General features: G+C 34.1%; 1 protein-coding gene across 5 annotated transcripts in view; it reads right to left on the bottom strand.

Moving 5' to 3' along the window:
* Positions 1-16495, bottom strand: part of CDH18 (cadherin 18) — a 204045-nt gene that overhangs the window by 44833 nt on the left and 142717 nt on the right. For all 5 annotated transcript variants that reach the window (XR_004159171.1, XM_010708478.3, XM_010708479.3 and 2 more), the window contains exons 7-8: positions 11070-11257; positions 4212-4465 (exon numbers count right to left, since the gene is read on the bottom strand). Coding sequence is in view for 4 of the 5 variants with exons in the window: in XM_010708478.3 (XP_010706780.1) it covers positions 4212-4465; positions 11070-11257 (442 nt within the window). In the remaining variant the exon portion in view is untranslated. The remainder of the gene's footprint in view (positions 1-4211; positions 4466-11069; positions 11258-16495) is intronic.

Raw genomic sequence — 16495 nt, 5'->3', positions numbered from 1 at the left:
AATTAAGACGCATGTATACAAAAAGATGAAGAGGATTCTTAAATTTTCCAGCAGGAATAGCATAGAAACTGATACTGATCTCACAGGACAGGAAGAAAATAAATTGTAAAATATAATTTTCATTTTCAATGTTCCCAGTCCCATCAAATGGCTGAGAGATCATCTCCCTCCACTAAACATGCCAATACTGTACAATCAAAATTTGAGTGAATGGCTGAATAAGAATTTCACTTTTTATTCTACCTCCAGTAAATATAAGCTTCACATCAGAAAAATACAATATAAACAGAATCCTCTGAAACATTTTTTATGCCTTTCTCCTACTCTTACCACAAAATGAACAGTCTGACATTCACAAAAAGGCCTTTTCTGACTTTGTGTGGGTAATTTTTGTTTAACACTTTGTTCTTATTGTTTCATTATCAGTTGGCTAGTTCTGCATTTCCTGGAATTGAAGGAAAACCATGTGTAACTTTTTTTTTTTCTTTTCCTGCCTATTACTTTTAAGCAGTAGTGACAAGAGAACAGAGTAGAAAGTTATTTCAGAGTGACATTAGGAAGTCAGTAAGATCACTCCAATTTCCTATAGCTAATCAATTTCAGTCCCAGCTAATAAAATTCATTATAACAAGGTAAGATTACAGACTGGCCAGCGTCCAACATGAAAATGATTTGAATTTCAATGTATTAATATAACAAGACCTAATACGGTGCTTCTGTAGTAGTGCGACTTTTTTCTCACATACTACACTGTTAAAGACAACGCTCAGCTCCTTTTAAGATAGTATCAGCCTGGGATAAAGTTAATATGAAAGAATTTGCCCATGTCATACAATTATTTTCACTGTTCTATCAGAGTTCAATAAAGTTTTGTGGTCCTCAAACCATGCCTTTGCTCTTTTCTGACCCATTAACTCAGAAGGGGCTTAGGGAATGGTGGCGGTGTTATCTTTCTGAAAAGCATTCCACTGAAAATAGAGCAGATGCAATCAGAAAGCTCCAAGGAATGTTGTGAGCAGGCACTGTGGCTAGACGCACTCACTATCTAAATATCACCTATAGGAAGATGGCAGGGTTTCAACAGGCACAACTGCAGCCCTGAGGCAGTATTAGCAGCCTAGGGCTGCTCCCATTACACATATGCATCCTGCCAATTAAAAACTTTTTCACCTCTAATCTCCACAGAATTCTGCTGTGTCTGGGTTCAGGAAGAAAAAGAAATGATATCTAAGTAAGTGCAGAGAGATTTAAAATGAATGATTTATTAAAATAAAATGACAGTAAGTGAATTCAATCTTTATCCATTCTTTCATATTGTATTGGCAACTTTCAATACTTGCTTGCACATCAGATACTTTATAAGACATAACCCTGATTTTTAAAAGCAATAAAATATTTTGGTAAGAAAGTAAACGACCTGACACAATGAGCTTGTAATCTCTTTGAATAAATTACAATTTGGGATATTTTCTCTTCATTTAGAAGATAAATTTTTTAGCACGTGGTTATTTTCCAAACCACTCACAAATAGTTAAAATTAATATATGATGAAGTTTATTTATCTGTCTTTCTTGTATTTTCTATGGCTATGTTTACTTTTGCTATTTCAATAGAACTATAATTTTCAAAATAGAGGACTTCAAAAATTTCATTGAAAATGCATTTCTATTTATGCAAAAAATATATACTCACTTAAAAAGAAAAATCCTTTAAAACTGTCAAACTGCCAACCAAATAATGTCTGAATAAAATAAACCAATAACAGCTTCAGTTGTTATGAGAGGTTCCTTCGCTAGGATTGTAAATGTTGAACAGTGTTACAAGGACTGGCACAAAGTCAGAGCCCCCTGAGATGACTTGGTTCAGAAGCAAGCTGAAATTACTGGGATGAAACTGCAGCAAGAAAATGAGGAAAAAAGTATTCTGACTCTTCACCACCAATAATAACAGAAGACATTTATTTATATTTTTTAGCTTTAATAATTAAATTTTATAAGGATTTCCCCTCAGCACTGTTGATTACTGTCACTACTCCTCTCACCATTATTCCACTTATAAGACTCATTGCAGCCACCAAAATAAAGTGATAGCTAACTGGGGAGTGAATAAATCACAGCACCATATCTCTTCTAGCAGATGGACAATAGAGAAATGATATGGCTACATCTGTGTATGTGTTGCTTTATCAGTCTCACACATAGCATTTTATATAATTTCTGAATTCAACAGAAAGAAATGGAAGGAAAGGCACAAAAATGGTCAGAAAACAGGAAAAAAGTCAACTAACTTATTCGAATAATATGGATATTTCATATTCTGACCTCAATCATTGGTTACAAATTCTTGTTTAGGAAAATAAAACCAGAAGTAAAATATTTGGAAATTCCAGTTGCTCTTACTTCAAATTACTTCCTGTTTCACCAGAGAAAAACTGTTTCTGCCCTTCCCAGACATTATGCAAACTGCTGTAGCTTTTCTGTCACTATTATTGTCTTACAGTTTTCTATACAAGAATTTCAATGGCCACAGATGGCTGAAATATGGTAGAACTTGCACTTGTCCTTTCTACTTCCAATCTACTACAACTTCTAGTCTGGTAGTGTTAGCTGCTGTTTCAGAATTATACTATTAAAAACTACAGGCACTGATGAGTTGTTTTTAGTGGTATTTTCTAATTTGTGTTATGATTTGGACATAAATAATAGAGTGCTGATTTTTCAAAGGCAATAACTTGCCACTAAGAAATTGTATATATTGATTTTCTGACACTAAACATTTTGCATCTTCAAACAGTTCACACGAGAGAGCCATAAAAACCTATTTATTTCATTGGTCTGCAAAAACTGTTTCATCCTACCAAAAACTATCACACAAAAAATATCCACAGACTTCAGTTCAGTCAGGAGCCCAATTAGCTTCTGAAATACTGTTCTCCAAGTAAATTTTCATATAATTTCCACAAAAGCTATATCATTTTGTCATAAAAAGTAACCCCAAATATATATTCATGAATATTTTTCTCCTGAAACATTTTAAATCCAGTACCACTTTCAAGACAAATACTTCTGTGTTGTTCCACAAAATTCACACATTGTATGTCAGTTTAGAAAGTAACATATCCAGCATATAAAGTGAGTAAAATACATTATCAGATCCTACTACAGGTGAAAACATGTACCTAAATCATCTTCTAAACAGTAGTTTAGTTCCAGGGCAGTCAAGGTTAAATCCAGATGCTTTTACATTTAGAAGAAGCCAGATTATCATCCATATGCATATTTTTGGCATCCATGCTTTTTCAAGCTTGCTGTGGGGATATTTCCAGTTTGATTTCAGTTCCTTAGTTCAGATCATTACTTATTTCCAACCCAGTTCTGTTGCTATATGAACTATTTCAATTAGGGCAACAACACAGAATTCTCCTTTTCCCTTTAAGAAAGAATTTCATTGAAAGGCTATCAAAATCTTGCCTTCCTGATATGTAACATTTGTTTAGTTTTCAGATGATACATCTAATATTAGAAGCATTTACTTCTCAGCACTCTTACTTGCACCAGACCTTGCAATTAGAGATAGCCTGACACACGATTAGCAATGTCAGTGGGTTGCATTATTAATTTTCTTCATTATTCTACTAAAACTGTAGTATATAAGAAAATAATGGCTTCCTCTAGAAATATAATTTTGCAGCAATTACACTGCATGACGGTCAGGAAAAGAGAACCTAATACAGCTCCTATCTTGCACAAGCACCTAGCACAGAAAGTGTAGGAGGAGTGCAGAGGACCATTTCAATATCTGCATATATCTGAATAACTGGAAAAAAATCAGCATTATGATCATGAATTGATTTATAACCAGTGGTACAAGACTCACTGTCAGAAGGACAGTGAAGTGCATAATTTTACATGATGTGTTAACATGTACTGGTCTTGTGTAGTGGTTTGCTTGGAGAAGTGCTGCTGATGTATGAATAACATACATGTAAGCTACATTATTGCTCAGACTGATGGCTAAATGATGATTTTATGTAACGCAACAAAAGGTAGAGTTTACATTATTAAATCAAATCCACGTAGGCAGACTGTAACACTATGATTCCAACGTACTTTTTCCTTGCGTGTACTAAAATAAACTGTTTCACATATCCTAAATCTCATTAAACATTTAGCAGATGGAATTCAATCCAATATAACTTGAACTTACTATACCTCACTAAACTGTTGGCAGTGTCAGGATCTTGTGCTGTTACAGTGCCAACAGCTGTCCCGATCTTTGCATTTTCATAAACTTCCATGAGATAGGAAGGCATAGTGAAGAGAGGAGGTTCATCCACATCGCCAACTATGATCTTCAGCATTGTTACATCCTTGAATGGTCCCAAATGTGAAAAGCGGAAGTCAAGATGAGTATTTGCTCCTTCTATATTAAGTGTATAGGATTTCTTTTTTTCATAGTTGAGCGGCTGTTGGCAGAAAAAAAAAGTATTTCTCATTACCATTCTGTGCTTCAGTTTAGCCTGGTAGCTAACTATATCTTTTCAGTTTAGTTTGGTAGCAGGTTACTGTGAAGGGACAACATTCTGTGATATTTTGACAGTCACTGACATACAATGTAAGTAGAAGGTTATACATGGAGTAGGATGACTCAAGTTTTCTCTCTAACAGAATTTTGTTCTGGGAGAACTCAGGGTTGTGACTGAGTGTCAAATTCTTCTTCTGCGACAATGAAGTCTCTGGATTTTATCACTCTTCAAATTTAGTGGTCATTGCTAGAGGCTTAAGAAGTATTCCAAATTAAATTAATTTCATACCTTTAATTAACACGTTTAATAGACAGTGATGGGGATTTAGAATTATTTTGGGCACCTTTTCTCTTAAACCTACAACTGAAAAGCAACTCCTTGCATGAAAATACTGTTGTAATACAACACAGAAATTTAAATATGTAAGGATGGCCTAAACACATGCATGCTTTTCTAAAGAGAGGTAAATGAATGATGTATACCTATAGTCTAGACCATCTTATTTTAAATTCTTTATCAGCAGCAACCTGAGAGACAACTTCTCAGCCTGTCTTACTGTGTACTGCTTCACTGCACATGGATTAAACAGCCATAAGTGGAAAGAAAGTCTGCAGCTATAGACGTGCCTTCTACAAGGCCTAATGTTCAAATAAAACCCAACATAAAGCAAATCCCCATCTGTACAGGGTACAGTAAAGTGCTACTGCCATTTTAGTCTTACCTTTATTATTAAAATCATTAATTTTAATAATTAAAGTTATCAATTAAGGTAGTAAAATCAATAGATTCCTGCTAGGAATTCTAAATCTCTACTAGAAAGAAATTGGTTTGACTCATGTATCCCATAGCATTTCCTTTCTTAGGAGTAGTACTTCTAGTTAGCTATTTGCATATCAACATTTTATCTGTTTCACTCCTTTTATATCTCTTTTAAACCTCTGAAACGTTTTAGGCTTACTAATAAAAAATGATGGCCTTGCAGATCATGAAAAAGAAATTCATGTATGCAGATTCAGTTTCATGCTGTTAAATGATAAGCTTTACGGACAATATTTTGTTACAGAGACATTGAAATTAATATTAAAATCAGGAGCGTGAACTGGCTAATAGTCTTCAATTTTTGTGCAGGACAGTAAGTTATGCAACCTTTTACTGCAGTTAGAACCACTATGAGCTCAGAGGATAGGCCATGACACACACCACTCCCAACTCTGCCACTGTTAGATGGTTACGTAGTGGGGGTGATTGAGAGGACCACAGCTATTCTGGGCTGTTTTCTTTTGCATCGCTAAAATAGTTTACTACTTTTCACAGACGGTAAATCATGACCTTACTGTGAGAAGTTACCTTTTCCATATATTGTTTGCTGGTGTTTACTGCTGAAATGTCTATAAAAATAGATTTTCCATTTACATGCATTAAACATCTTAAGATACTGATCTCAAAACCAGTAAATAAATAGCAAAAAACTGCATTACACAACATGCTGTACAAACTCTACATACAATAGTTTATAACCTAAGAGATCAACTTTTTTTTGGTTTTGCAGAGAAGGATAAATGTGTAAATGAAGAACTATACTTGTACTATACTGACCGTAGGGACTAAATGCAATGATGAGGATAAGGCCAACAGCAGAGGAGCCTGAGAAAGCAGCCATAAAACAAGGCACTTTGGACCAAAGCTATTTAAATGTACAAGCATCATGAACAATCCCTGTTGTAATTTTATGAACTTTTATCAGTATCTGTCTGCAATTACATGAAGTTCAGCAAGTTTCCAGAATCAGTTAGACTCATGAGGCTATAAAGAATGCCAAGTGGTCATTCATCAGTCTCAAGAAAATATGTCATTTCAGGCAGTCACTGAATAGACTGCTAAACTTCACAGTGTTACATTTTAAATGCACTCCTCTGAGTGCATTTAAATGTTGAGGAAAAGCGACCATATGATAATAAATACCTCAAGACTTTACTGGGTTACAACTTTCTACCTTCAGTTGATTTATAAAGAAGGATAGGTAGTTAATATGTATTGCCATGCTGAGCAAAGCAGATAGTTAGTACAGATATGTACTACCGGTAAATTTCAATCAGTCTCAGAACACAGCATAACAATAATTTACACATTCATGTAATACTATTTTACTACAGAAATTTAGATCTCAGAAAAATATATCTCAAAATATTATACAAAGTATATGTATATTCTTCTCTTTCATCTCCTGTGCCATGCTTTAGCCCACACCCCAGAAGGTCAATGATCTAACTGGAATCCCCACAGGTAGAAATTCTGGTGTGACAGAATGTCATAAAAATCAATATTGTTTTGTGTGGACCTACAGCCTGACTGAACAGAAATCAATGGAAATGTTCAAGCCTTCGATCAATGATAAATTCTTATTTCCTATCACACTAGAGAGTTGAAAACCAGTGCTTAAGCCAAGACTTATGAGGAACTCAATGTGTGATTTGTCAGTGTCTGCATATTTTGTAGATAAAATCTAAAGTAAATTTGACTGTTGATGTATAAGAAATACAGCTGTTCAGGATTTATATATATTTCTTTGATTACTCCTCTTTGTGTTGAAGAAAAACAATTTAATTCTCCTAAAAATAATAGTATGAAACATTTGTTTCTCATCTCCCTTTCTTGAATGTACAAGTAAAAATATTAAAGGCATGGAAACTTACTATTGTGAGATAATTTTTTGTGATGAAAAAAGAGCTAGAAATACTACTCCTAGTAGGTCAATTCGTACAGAAATTAATCTAGTAAATACAACTTTATATAATCTATATGATTTCATACTCTAGAATTCTCTGGTTTTAATTTAGATGACATTCATTTATTTATACTATATTACTGTTATGAACAGGTCAAATATTAAATCATTATTTGCACTGCTTTGTAGTATATATATCTAAGATAAACAAGTTCAAAATAGGATGGCAAATTTTAAATAGGAGATTTGAGAAAATAAAGTTTATACTGACAATATTTGGATTAAGTTGTACAAGAATGTTAATTTTCTCTCAAAAAACATTAGGCATAATATGGATCCTAAAGTCTTGTTTTCTCTTATGTAGTTATTCAATTGGACAATATTAATGTTTTTTATTTAGAAGTACACGAGTATTCCAGATAATCAGAAAAAGCTGATGTTTCAAGAAGCCTAAGTTTTTAAAACCACAGCCAAAGCAATTTTTTTCTCTTGATTTTCTTTTGTCTTCTTTCCACAACTTCTCCAAAATGAAAATCATACCTGGAAACAGAAGAAAAAAAAAAGAAGAAAAAGCCTACACTCCTGCACAGTGATTCACAGAGGTAAAGAAAAAAAAACAAAAAACAACAACTACTTTCAACATTGAGATATCTTGGAGAAAAGATACACACTGTGCTACAGAATACTATTACCAGGGGTCCCAATTAGTACTAATTTTTTGGTTTTGCTTGTTCTCTCCTGAGAAGTAAGGAACTTTTCAAAGGAAGCCAGATTCTACATATTTGAATCACTCAAGTATTTTTCATTGTGTATTTGATAAAATATTCACTAACTGAAATCTGTTTCCAATTGAATGTACAGAATTTTATTTTGTTGGAATACTGCTTAAAATACTTAATTAAAATCAACATTTATTTTACATTTACAGCTTGTCCAATGCTGTGCTAAGAAGTTTGCTCATCTACTGTCTCAGGTAATCTGTGCTGTTTAGCAGAATGAGAGAATGGAAGTATTCCACACCAGCTTATGGTTTGTTAAGTATTACATTTCTCAGTTGAAATAAAATATTAACCAAGTAAAATGTACCCTTTCTTGTCTTGATAGGAAAGGGACTCAAGTTACTGTCATGTGTATGACAAAGAACAAGAAACAAATGCTTTTATCATATTCTAAAACGAAGAGAAATGACTGCCAACAACAATAAGAAACGGGATTTTAGATATTCAGCGTAAGAATTACTTTGTTTTCTTGCAGATTCTTCCTTTGTTCTTCATGTTCTTAATATGCATCTCTGTTGTACTTAATGAATAATAGCCATAGTGAACTTTTAAACAGAACAATGTTCATTTTGAGGAAGCAATAACATATTATAACATCACCTCCATCTAGGCCACCATGAGCTTCACTGGTATAGAAAAGTTGAGTTTATTTTTATGGCTGAAAGGTTAAAATACACCAAATTAAAGTTTTTTATGACTCTGAGAAAGATAGGAACCATTATAAATCATTATAAATGATGAAAATAACATTTCCTTCAGATACAAATACATGCATAAATATCTATCCAGATAGAAAAGAAACATTTATTACAATGTTGTCATTTGTTTAGATTCCCTTTTCTCATAATTTCTCTTTCAGAGGTTCTGGTTTTCATCCTTCCTAGCTTCAATCAAGTACAGAATACAAATGAGCTAAATATGGATGTAAATTTACTACCATTTTTTAGGGCACAGGGATATAATTGATGCCTCAAAACAGTAACAACTAAGCCATGTTAGAATTGCTAATTGAAATCTGGTAGCCCAAATGAAAAATAAGAATGGATTTCCCTTGTTGGAAACATTAAAAAAACATTTTAAAATAAAAACTCAAAAAAACCCTCAACTTTCTGTAATATTATTAAAGTAAAGTCAAGTTTATCCATAGGATATTAACATAAATAGGCAAGTACTTCAGGAAAGATTTGCTGTGAACTCATTTCAGAGGGTTTAATACACAGATGAAGTTATCCATGGCATTAGTTTTGTACGGAATTTAGTTAAGGGTAAACTTAGGTGGCAAGAACACTTCATGATTAATAGTCTAAATAGACAGGGATAAATGCAGGAAATGCTTATAATAGAATCATAGAATGGCCTGCAAAAAGGATCACAATGATCAACTAGTTTCAAACCCCATGCCCTGGGCAGGCTTGCCAACTACTAGACCAGGCTGCTCAGAGCCACATCCTGCCATCCAGCTTTGAATGCCTCCAGGGATGGAGCATCCACAACCTCCTTAAGTAATCTGTTCCAGTGCATCACCACCCTCTGTGTGAAGAAATTCCTCCTAATATCTAATCAAAATCCCCTGTCTTAGTTTAAAACCATTCTCCCTTGTCCTATCACTATCCATCCATATAAACAGTTGTTCCCTCTCCAGTATATGCTCCCTTCTAGTACTGAAAGGCCACAATGAGGTCTCGCTGGAGCATTCTCTTCTCCAAGCTAAACAAGCCCAGCTCAACCTTCCTTCATAGGAGAGGTGCTCCAGCCCTCTGATCATCTTAGTGGCCCTCTTCTGGACATGTTCCAAGAGCCCTGCATCTTTCTTATGCTGAGGGCCTGGATACAGTATCTCAGATGGAGCCTCACAAGAGCTGAGTAGAGTGGGACAATCACCTCCCTCTCCCTGCTGGCCACCCATATCTTAATGCAGCCTAAAATACAGTTGGCCTTCCGGGCTGCAAGCCCACACTGCAGGCTTATGTACAGCTTCTCATCCGCCAGTACCCTCAAGTCCTTCTCTGCAGGGCTGCTCTCAAGTTGTTCTTCCCCCAGTCTATATAAATACCTGGGACTGCCCTGATCCAAGTGCAATACCTTGCACTTGGTCTTGTTGAACCTCATTAGGTTCTCATGGGCCTACTTCTCCAGCCTCTCCAGGTCCCTCTGGATGGCTTCCCTTCCCTCCAATGTATCAGCCACACCACTCAGATATATATGGTAACTGTGTGATGGTTAGGCCAGTTAAGTTTTGAGTCTTTTTGATTTAGTGTCTGTATTACACAATGCAAAATACTTAGCACAGTAGATAGCCAGCTAGGAAGAAATTCAAGTAACAAAGGTATATGAAAACTTAAGTATGCATTCATTTCCATAGAGAAGCTTTCCATATAAGATTCCCTGCGTTTCTGTACAACTTAAAGCCAATTTTTTTTTATTAATGAAATTTGATGAGTAAAACATCAACAAATTAAAGTTATTTTAATAAACAATTCACTTACAAATGTTACAATCACACAAAACAAAAAAACCCACAGAAGATGCAAGCGTTTCTGTCTTTGAATTTTTTTTTCCTTGCTTTTTCTGAAAAGGCTTAAAGTGTTCTAGAGAGCAGCACAGATAAACTTACACTACTGAAGTTAATAAAGCAACACAGCAAGGAAAAAAAAATTAATTACAGCACCTGCTTATTCAACAATCAATGAATATACAGATGATAAAGTATATTCATGAGCTTAGCTTATGTAATTATTATAGTAGAGCAGAAAAGGACACTCACCCTATCCTAGGCTCACGTAGGAAACTCCACTGGAGAAGATCTCCAGAAGAAATCCTCCCGCACTGGCAGTAAACTCTTAAATGGGTCTAGGAGAGGCGGAGCCAGGCTCCACCCCTTCCTGCAGCACAGGTGAATTGCCTTCACCTGTGCTCCGTGGCTGACTCATTGCTCACCTCAGGTGATTAATTCAGGCCATGATTCAGCAGTTCCCATACAGACATCCAACACAACATTTTTAATGACATACACTGGCAACTTTCAATGTCTGCTGCTTACCTTCTTCAGGGAAAGAATTCCTTCTCGTGTTTCTTTGTCAGTGGATATGGAAAACACCCCAGCACCATCACCATTTATAATTGTGTACTTCATGTCAGCATTTGACCCAGTGTCTGCATCATTTGCCTTGATTTTGCCAACTGCTGATCCAACCTGAGCTGATTCAGGAACATAGAGCTGATAATGTTCTGAGGGGAAAAAACAAATAAACAAAAAACAGCTTGGACATTTTTTAGCCTAACTAAATGCAGGAACCATTATGTGCGTAATGTATGTCTATGAAAATGGGGTAATACTTCATAGAGAAAGCTGACAAATAAACCTATGAACACATTTAGGTTCCCTAAAGATTCCAAATGGAAACTGTATCTTCCATAGGATACCTTAGTTCAAAATCCAAAAGACTAAAGCAGGATTTGTTTTTTCAGAGCTTTTTGCTGTTCATCACATATCGCAGAAATTAACTCTGAAGTTCACTTATAGAATTTTTACAGTATTTTTAAAAGTTAATCTTCTCTGTAGTCAAAATATATACATCTTCAGCAATTTACCACAAAAGGAGTAAGCACAGGAACATATTTCATCTGGAAAAACTTTGTATACTATATTAACGATTTGTTTTCCTGAAATGTTATCATCTGTCTTAGAACCTTTGAATCAACATCTATTTTTTCTCCACAGAAAAATGTAATAAATTCTTAATACCTTACAATTATTGCTTGCCAGTATTGTCCCTTTGCACACATTTTTCCCTTGGTATCCAAAGTAAAGGAAAATGAACATAATGGGTACATAAATGAAATGGAGAATAGTGACTATAAAAGGCACCCATAACAACTTTCAGTGTTTTTATGTTAGGTTAATCAATGGAAAACAAATTTTTTGGATGATAATTTTCTTAACTGCCAGTATCATTTTGGCTTAAATTTTATGACAGGTACAAAGTTCCTATTGGGACACAAAGGTTCTACAAGGAGAAGAAAGTCATAAACAGGCACGATGCAATTATGTAAAACTCAATTTCCATCTGAAACTAGGCCAGTGAGATGGCTTAAAGACATTTTCTCCAATAATGTTAGTGCTGTAACACAGCAGGGATGTTGAAACCATAGACTTTCAATAGAAGTTATGAACATACAAAAATTCCCTCCAAAGATGTCTCATTTATGACCCTATCAAGCATCTGCAGAGTTTATACCACATGTCAACCTCCAACACAGAAAAAAAGTGGCAAAAAGTCAACTTCAGTTACTATATATCTCCTGGAAACTCTAGAATTTCTTCTAATTTCTTAAAGCTTTCTGCAATAGCTTTAAGAAGCTATACAATAGTGAAACACTGAGGTGCAAGAGAGTGGATAAGAATACTCTAAATAACAAAGCTAACACACTGTTACAATTTGCTGGGTTTAAACCAGCTAGTATGACTGCAGATGTACCTCAGTATGCACACAGAAACAGAAAAGCAAGTTTTAAAATGAATTCAGAGATTCTATAATTCTATGATTACATGTGCATTATGGCAGAAAAACACTGACCAGTGAATTGAAGAAACCTACAAATCTACAGAAATTTCAACTGCAAAGGGAAAGCATGTTATTGCTAAAACAACTTAAGGCACTGGTTAGAAAATAGGTTATTTTATTAATAATTTCTCTAATTTGTTGCTCAATGGTTCTTAAACCTTATAATTGCCAATTGTTTTTGCAATACTGATCTATAAGAATTAGTAATTAATACTAATACACATAAACAGTGAGAGAAAGATAGATAAGTGCACAAAATGTGACAAAGAGAAACAAAGAGCATGAGAGGCTTACTAGGAAAATAAAGAGGTTACCAAAAAAAAAAAAAATCAAGTAAATCTCAAGGAAACAAGAAATGTCCGGCAAAATAAGTGAAAAAGTAAAACTTATCATGCAAATTAGGAAATGGCAGCTCTGATGCAATGAAAAAATTCTGCTCAATCATTGATTCAATTAAAATGCACAGCAGATTCTTTGACATGCACATAAAAGCCACTCTTACTAATTTTGATATAAATGCACTGCATTAAATTCTACTGCAATGTTTCATGCATATAGATGATATCAAGTGACATTTTCACATTGCTAGTTGCTTTATTTTGTACATAAAATTATAGTAGTGAGATTCATTTTGGAATTTATTTATTGTTAAAAAAAAAAAAACAAAAAAACAAAGAACAAGAAATGCTGTCTTTTGACACTTTATCTCTGACTAATGCATGCCAAAAAAAAAAGAGTGAGGCCATAAAGAATATGTTACATAATCAAGACACTTCAGCAACTGGAAGTGTTATATCCCATATGATAGGGTGAACTAATTAGAGACTTCCAAATTGTTAAGCTAGTTCAAACATATCCACACAACACTACACTTTGCTTTATAATCACACCCCAAGTGTTAGCCATCTGTTTCAGAAAATCATGTTACAGATATCAAATTCAAACATTCTGAAATTCTAAGCCCTCAAGGAAAATAAGTATCTGGAATCACTCACTCATTAGTTACCTGTCAGTATTTGTAGAATTGAAATGTTTTGGGGGGGAAAAAAAAAATTAAAACAGTTGCAAATTAAAACTGCTGCATTAAGAGGTCAGAAATGAGAATTTAACCATTGCTTCACATAGAGATCTTGAAAGTACATAACACTGAAGTGAGCCACTCGATAATTACAAGCAATATTATCTAAAAATGACACAGAAGAGGTTAGGATTTGGCAACATGAAGGTTAGATAAATAAACAAACAAATTTACACCAGAGGTGGAAATCAGAAATGTTCTTTCTAACCACTAAATAATTGTAAACTTTATTACTGGAGAGTACAGGAATGAATCAGTGGCATAACAGAACATTTCCCTGGGCATGAACTACATTCTGATAGGGCATTCAATACAAAAGGTTTGTGGGATGAGTATGCTATGAATTCATGATTTGGTACCACAAACTATGAGTTTGTGTCATTTCCTAAAATCTCACTGGGCACTGAAAGTTTTGATACTGTTCCGTACCAAAACTGTTTCATAAAACCTGCCTGTGTTGAACAGATTGTTCCCATACTCCCAGCATCAGAGGCTTCCAGTGGCTTCTATAAAGAAGAAATTTCAAAGTCTTCATGATGTTCTATCTTGCTTTAAGTGGTGGCTTGGCAGCTTATAGATCGTGATTCTGAAAAGGCTGATTTGGTTCTTAATTTTAATGTTAGTGATCACTCAGATGCATTCACATGGCTCATGAAATTAATGCTATTTTCCTTTTAATGCATTGTAAAGAATAGTCATATGAAAACACAAAGTTTTGTGCTAACTGAAACACTGTTCAAATACACGTAAGAGATCTTATTTCTTTCAATAAACTATATGGCTTATCTGTCATTACAGTACAGAAACAACTTAAAGATTTGTAGAATGATTTAGTTCCCATTTCAGTTAGCCTACAGGCAACCTATAATGCTGTGTTTTACTCTCAGAAAAACAATTTGTCTGAATCTCTTCAAAAAAGAAATATGACAGTATATACAACAACTCAACAAGCAGATCATACACTGCATTTATTAATCTATTTTTCTTGATAAATTTGAATTACTTTTCTACCTTGTAACATTCTCTGCAACAGTAAGAATTACTTTCCTTAGTAAAGGAAGGGAGAGCAGACGCAATACTGGGCTGACAGAAAAACAAGTAAATATTTCACCTGATGCTATTTGTTTATCCAAGAGTACGGTTTGAATAAGGTTTATTGTTTGTTGGTAGTGGTGGTTCTTTTTTTACACCTGGTACTAGCACAGACTGGATTGTACTCTCATTTGGGCTTAGATTCATGAAGAGCATGACAATTAAAGCAGTTCTGAAGAGCATCTCTTAAAATTGTGCAGTCCTATTTCCATTTCTCCGCTCAGCAAACAAACGAGAACTTGCTTAACTCTCCAAAACCGTTACTGCTCAAACATCAGAAACCATATAGGATGAAAATGATTTCAGAGTACTTCAAAATGGTTTTGTTTGATTTTGATATGTATGAATATATGTATTGAATAATCTATCTTGTACACAGAAATCCTCATATATGATACCTAAGAAGCGAAATAAAAAGCACTGCTAGATTCAATATACTACTGTTAGAAGTAAAGTTGTGGCATGCAGTTGACATTAAAGCTCACTATATCGAACATATATTGTCCATGAATATTTAATCAGATTTGATGTAAACATACTTCTACCCCTCCTGGATTCCTTTTATATTTGAAGTCTATAAAAATGTTTTATCAAGTTTCATGAATTCTTGTTAAAGGAGAATTTTAGAAAAACGTTTAACTGAAATAGTTCTCTAGCTTTAAGAATATGGAAGAAGCAAAATATTTGTTAGCACCAGAACTATGACATGTGACTATAATGCATATGAGAATGATATCCAATTTTAATAGCTAATCCCAATTTTTAATAGCAAATCCTAACATGTACATTCCCCATGAACTGTGTTGCCAGAATTTTACAGTAACCTGAAACACAGTCCTAATAGCATTCTTATCAAAAGAAATCTTGCTACCTTCCTTTCATTCTGCAAATAACTAAAAATCTAACTTATGTGGATACCATTATGCTTTCATAACTCTCTACTGAATTACTGTTTACATCTTATCAGCACTAAAAGCTACAACTATTTTTTTGCAGAAAAACTGTGATATTAACAATGTTTAAATATTAACATAGCAAAAAAAGAGCTTAGATTTTCTCATAAGTCTACCAGTTAAATCGCCTTATGATGACTTAAATTACAAAACAGAACAAAAAAAAAGAAGCTACATTTGATTTCAAGTTGTTCCAAGCATAAAATAAAGCAATAAAGGCAGCTGTATTTCTCTATCACCTACAAATACATGCTTTCCTCTATGAAGTGTGTAGAAACTACTTGATCTTTCAGTGAGAAATTAATAATGGTCTTCCAGAAGATTGATCATGCACACCAGGCTCAAACTAGTGGAGTATACTACTTATACAAAGCACTGTTTCTGAACCTGATTTTACTTCACTTCTAGGAAAGAAGAATGTTCTTCTCTAGATATTAGAGCTGGAAAAAATAATCAAATAAAATGATTATCATTAAAATTTCTTTAATCAACATGACATGTATGCATGGAAAAATGTTGGTAATGTCAAGACTTGAAACTTTCCTGCACAAAACATGTAAAAAAGCTAAATACAGTATTACAAAAAGCTCATGTGTGGAACACTGAAACAAGAAAAATGAGAATGAAATAAAATTTCAAGATTAGTAATTTAAGTTTTGAAGAGCAAGTGTGAAGTTGTTAGGACATGCAGGAAAAAACGTTCTGAAGAGCAGAAATATCAGCCTTTTGTGGAAGTCTGGCTTCAAATCAGCTTTCTACCCTGACTTTTTGAAAGACC

This window comes from Meleagris gallopavo, chromosome 3 (assembly GCF_000146605.3).
Source record: "Meleagris gallopavo isolate NT-WF06-2002-E0010 breed Aviagen turkey brand Nicholas breeding stock chromosome 3, Turkey_5.1, whole genome shotgun sequence".
Taxonomy (NCBI): Eukaryota; Metazoa; Chordata; class Aves; order Galliformes; family Phasianidae; genus Meleagris; species Meleagris gallopavo.
Note: the sequence above shows the minus strand (reverse complement) of the source record. Positions and strands in the feature narration are given on the sequence as shown.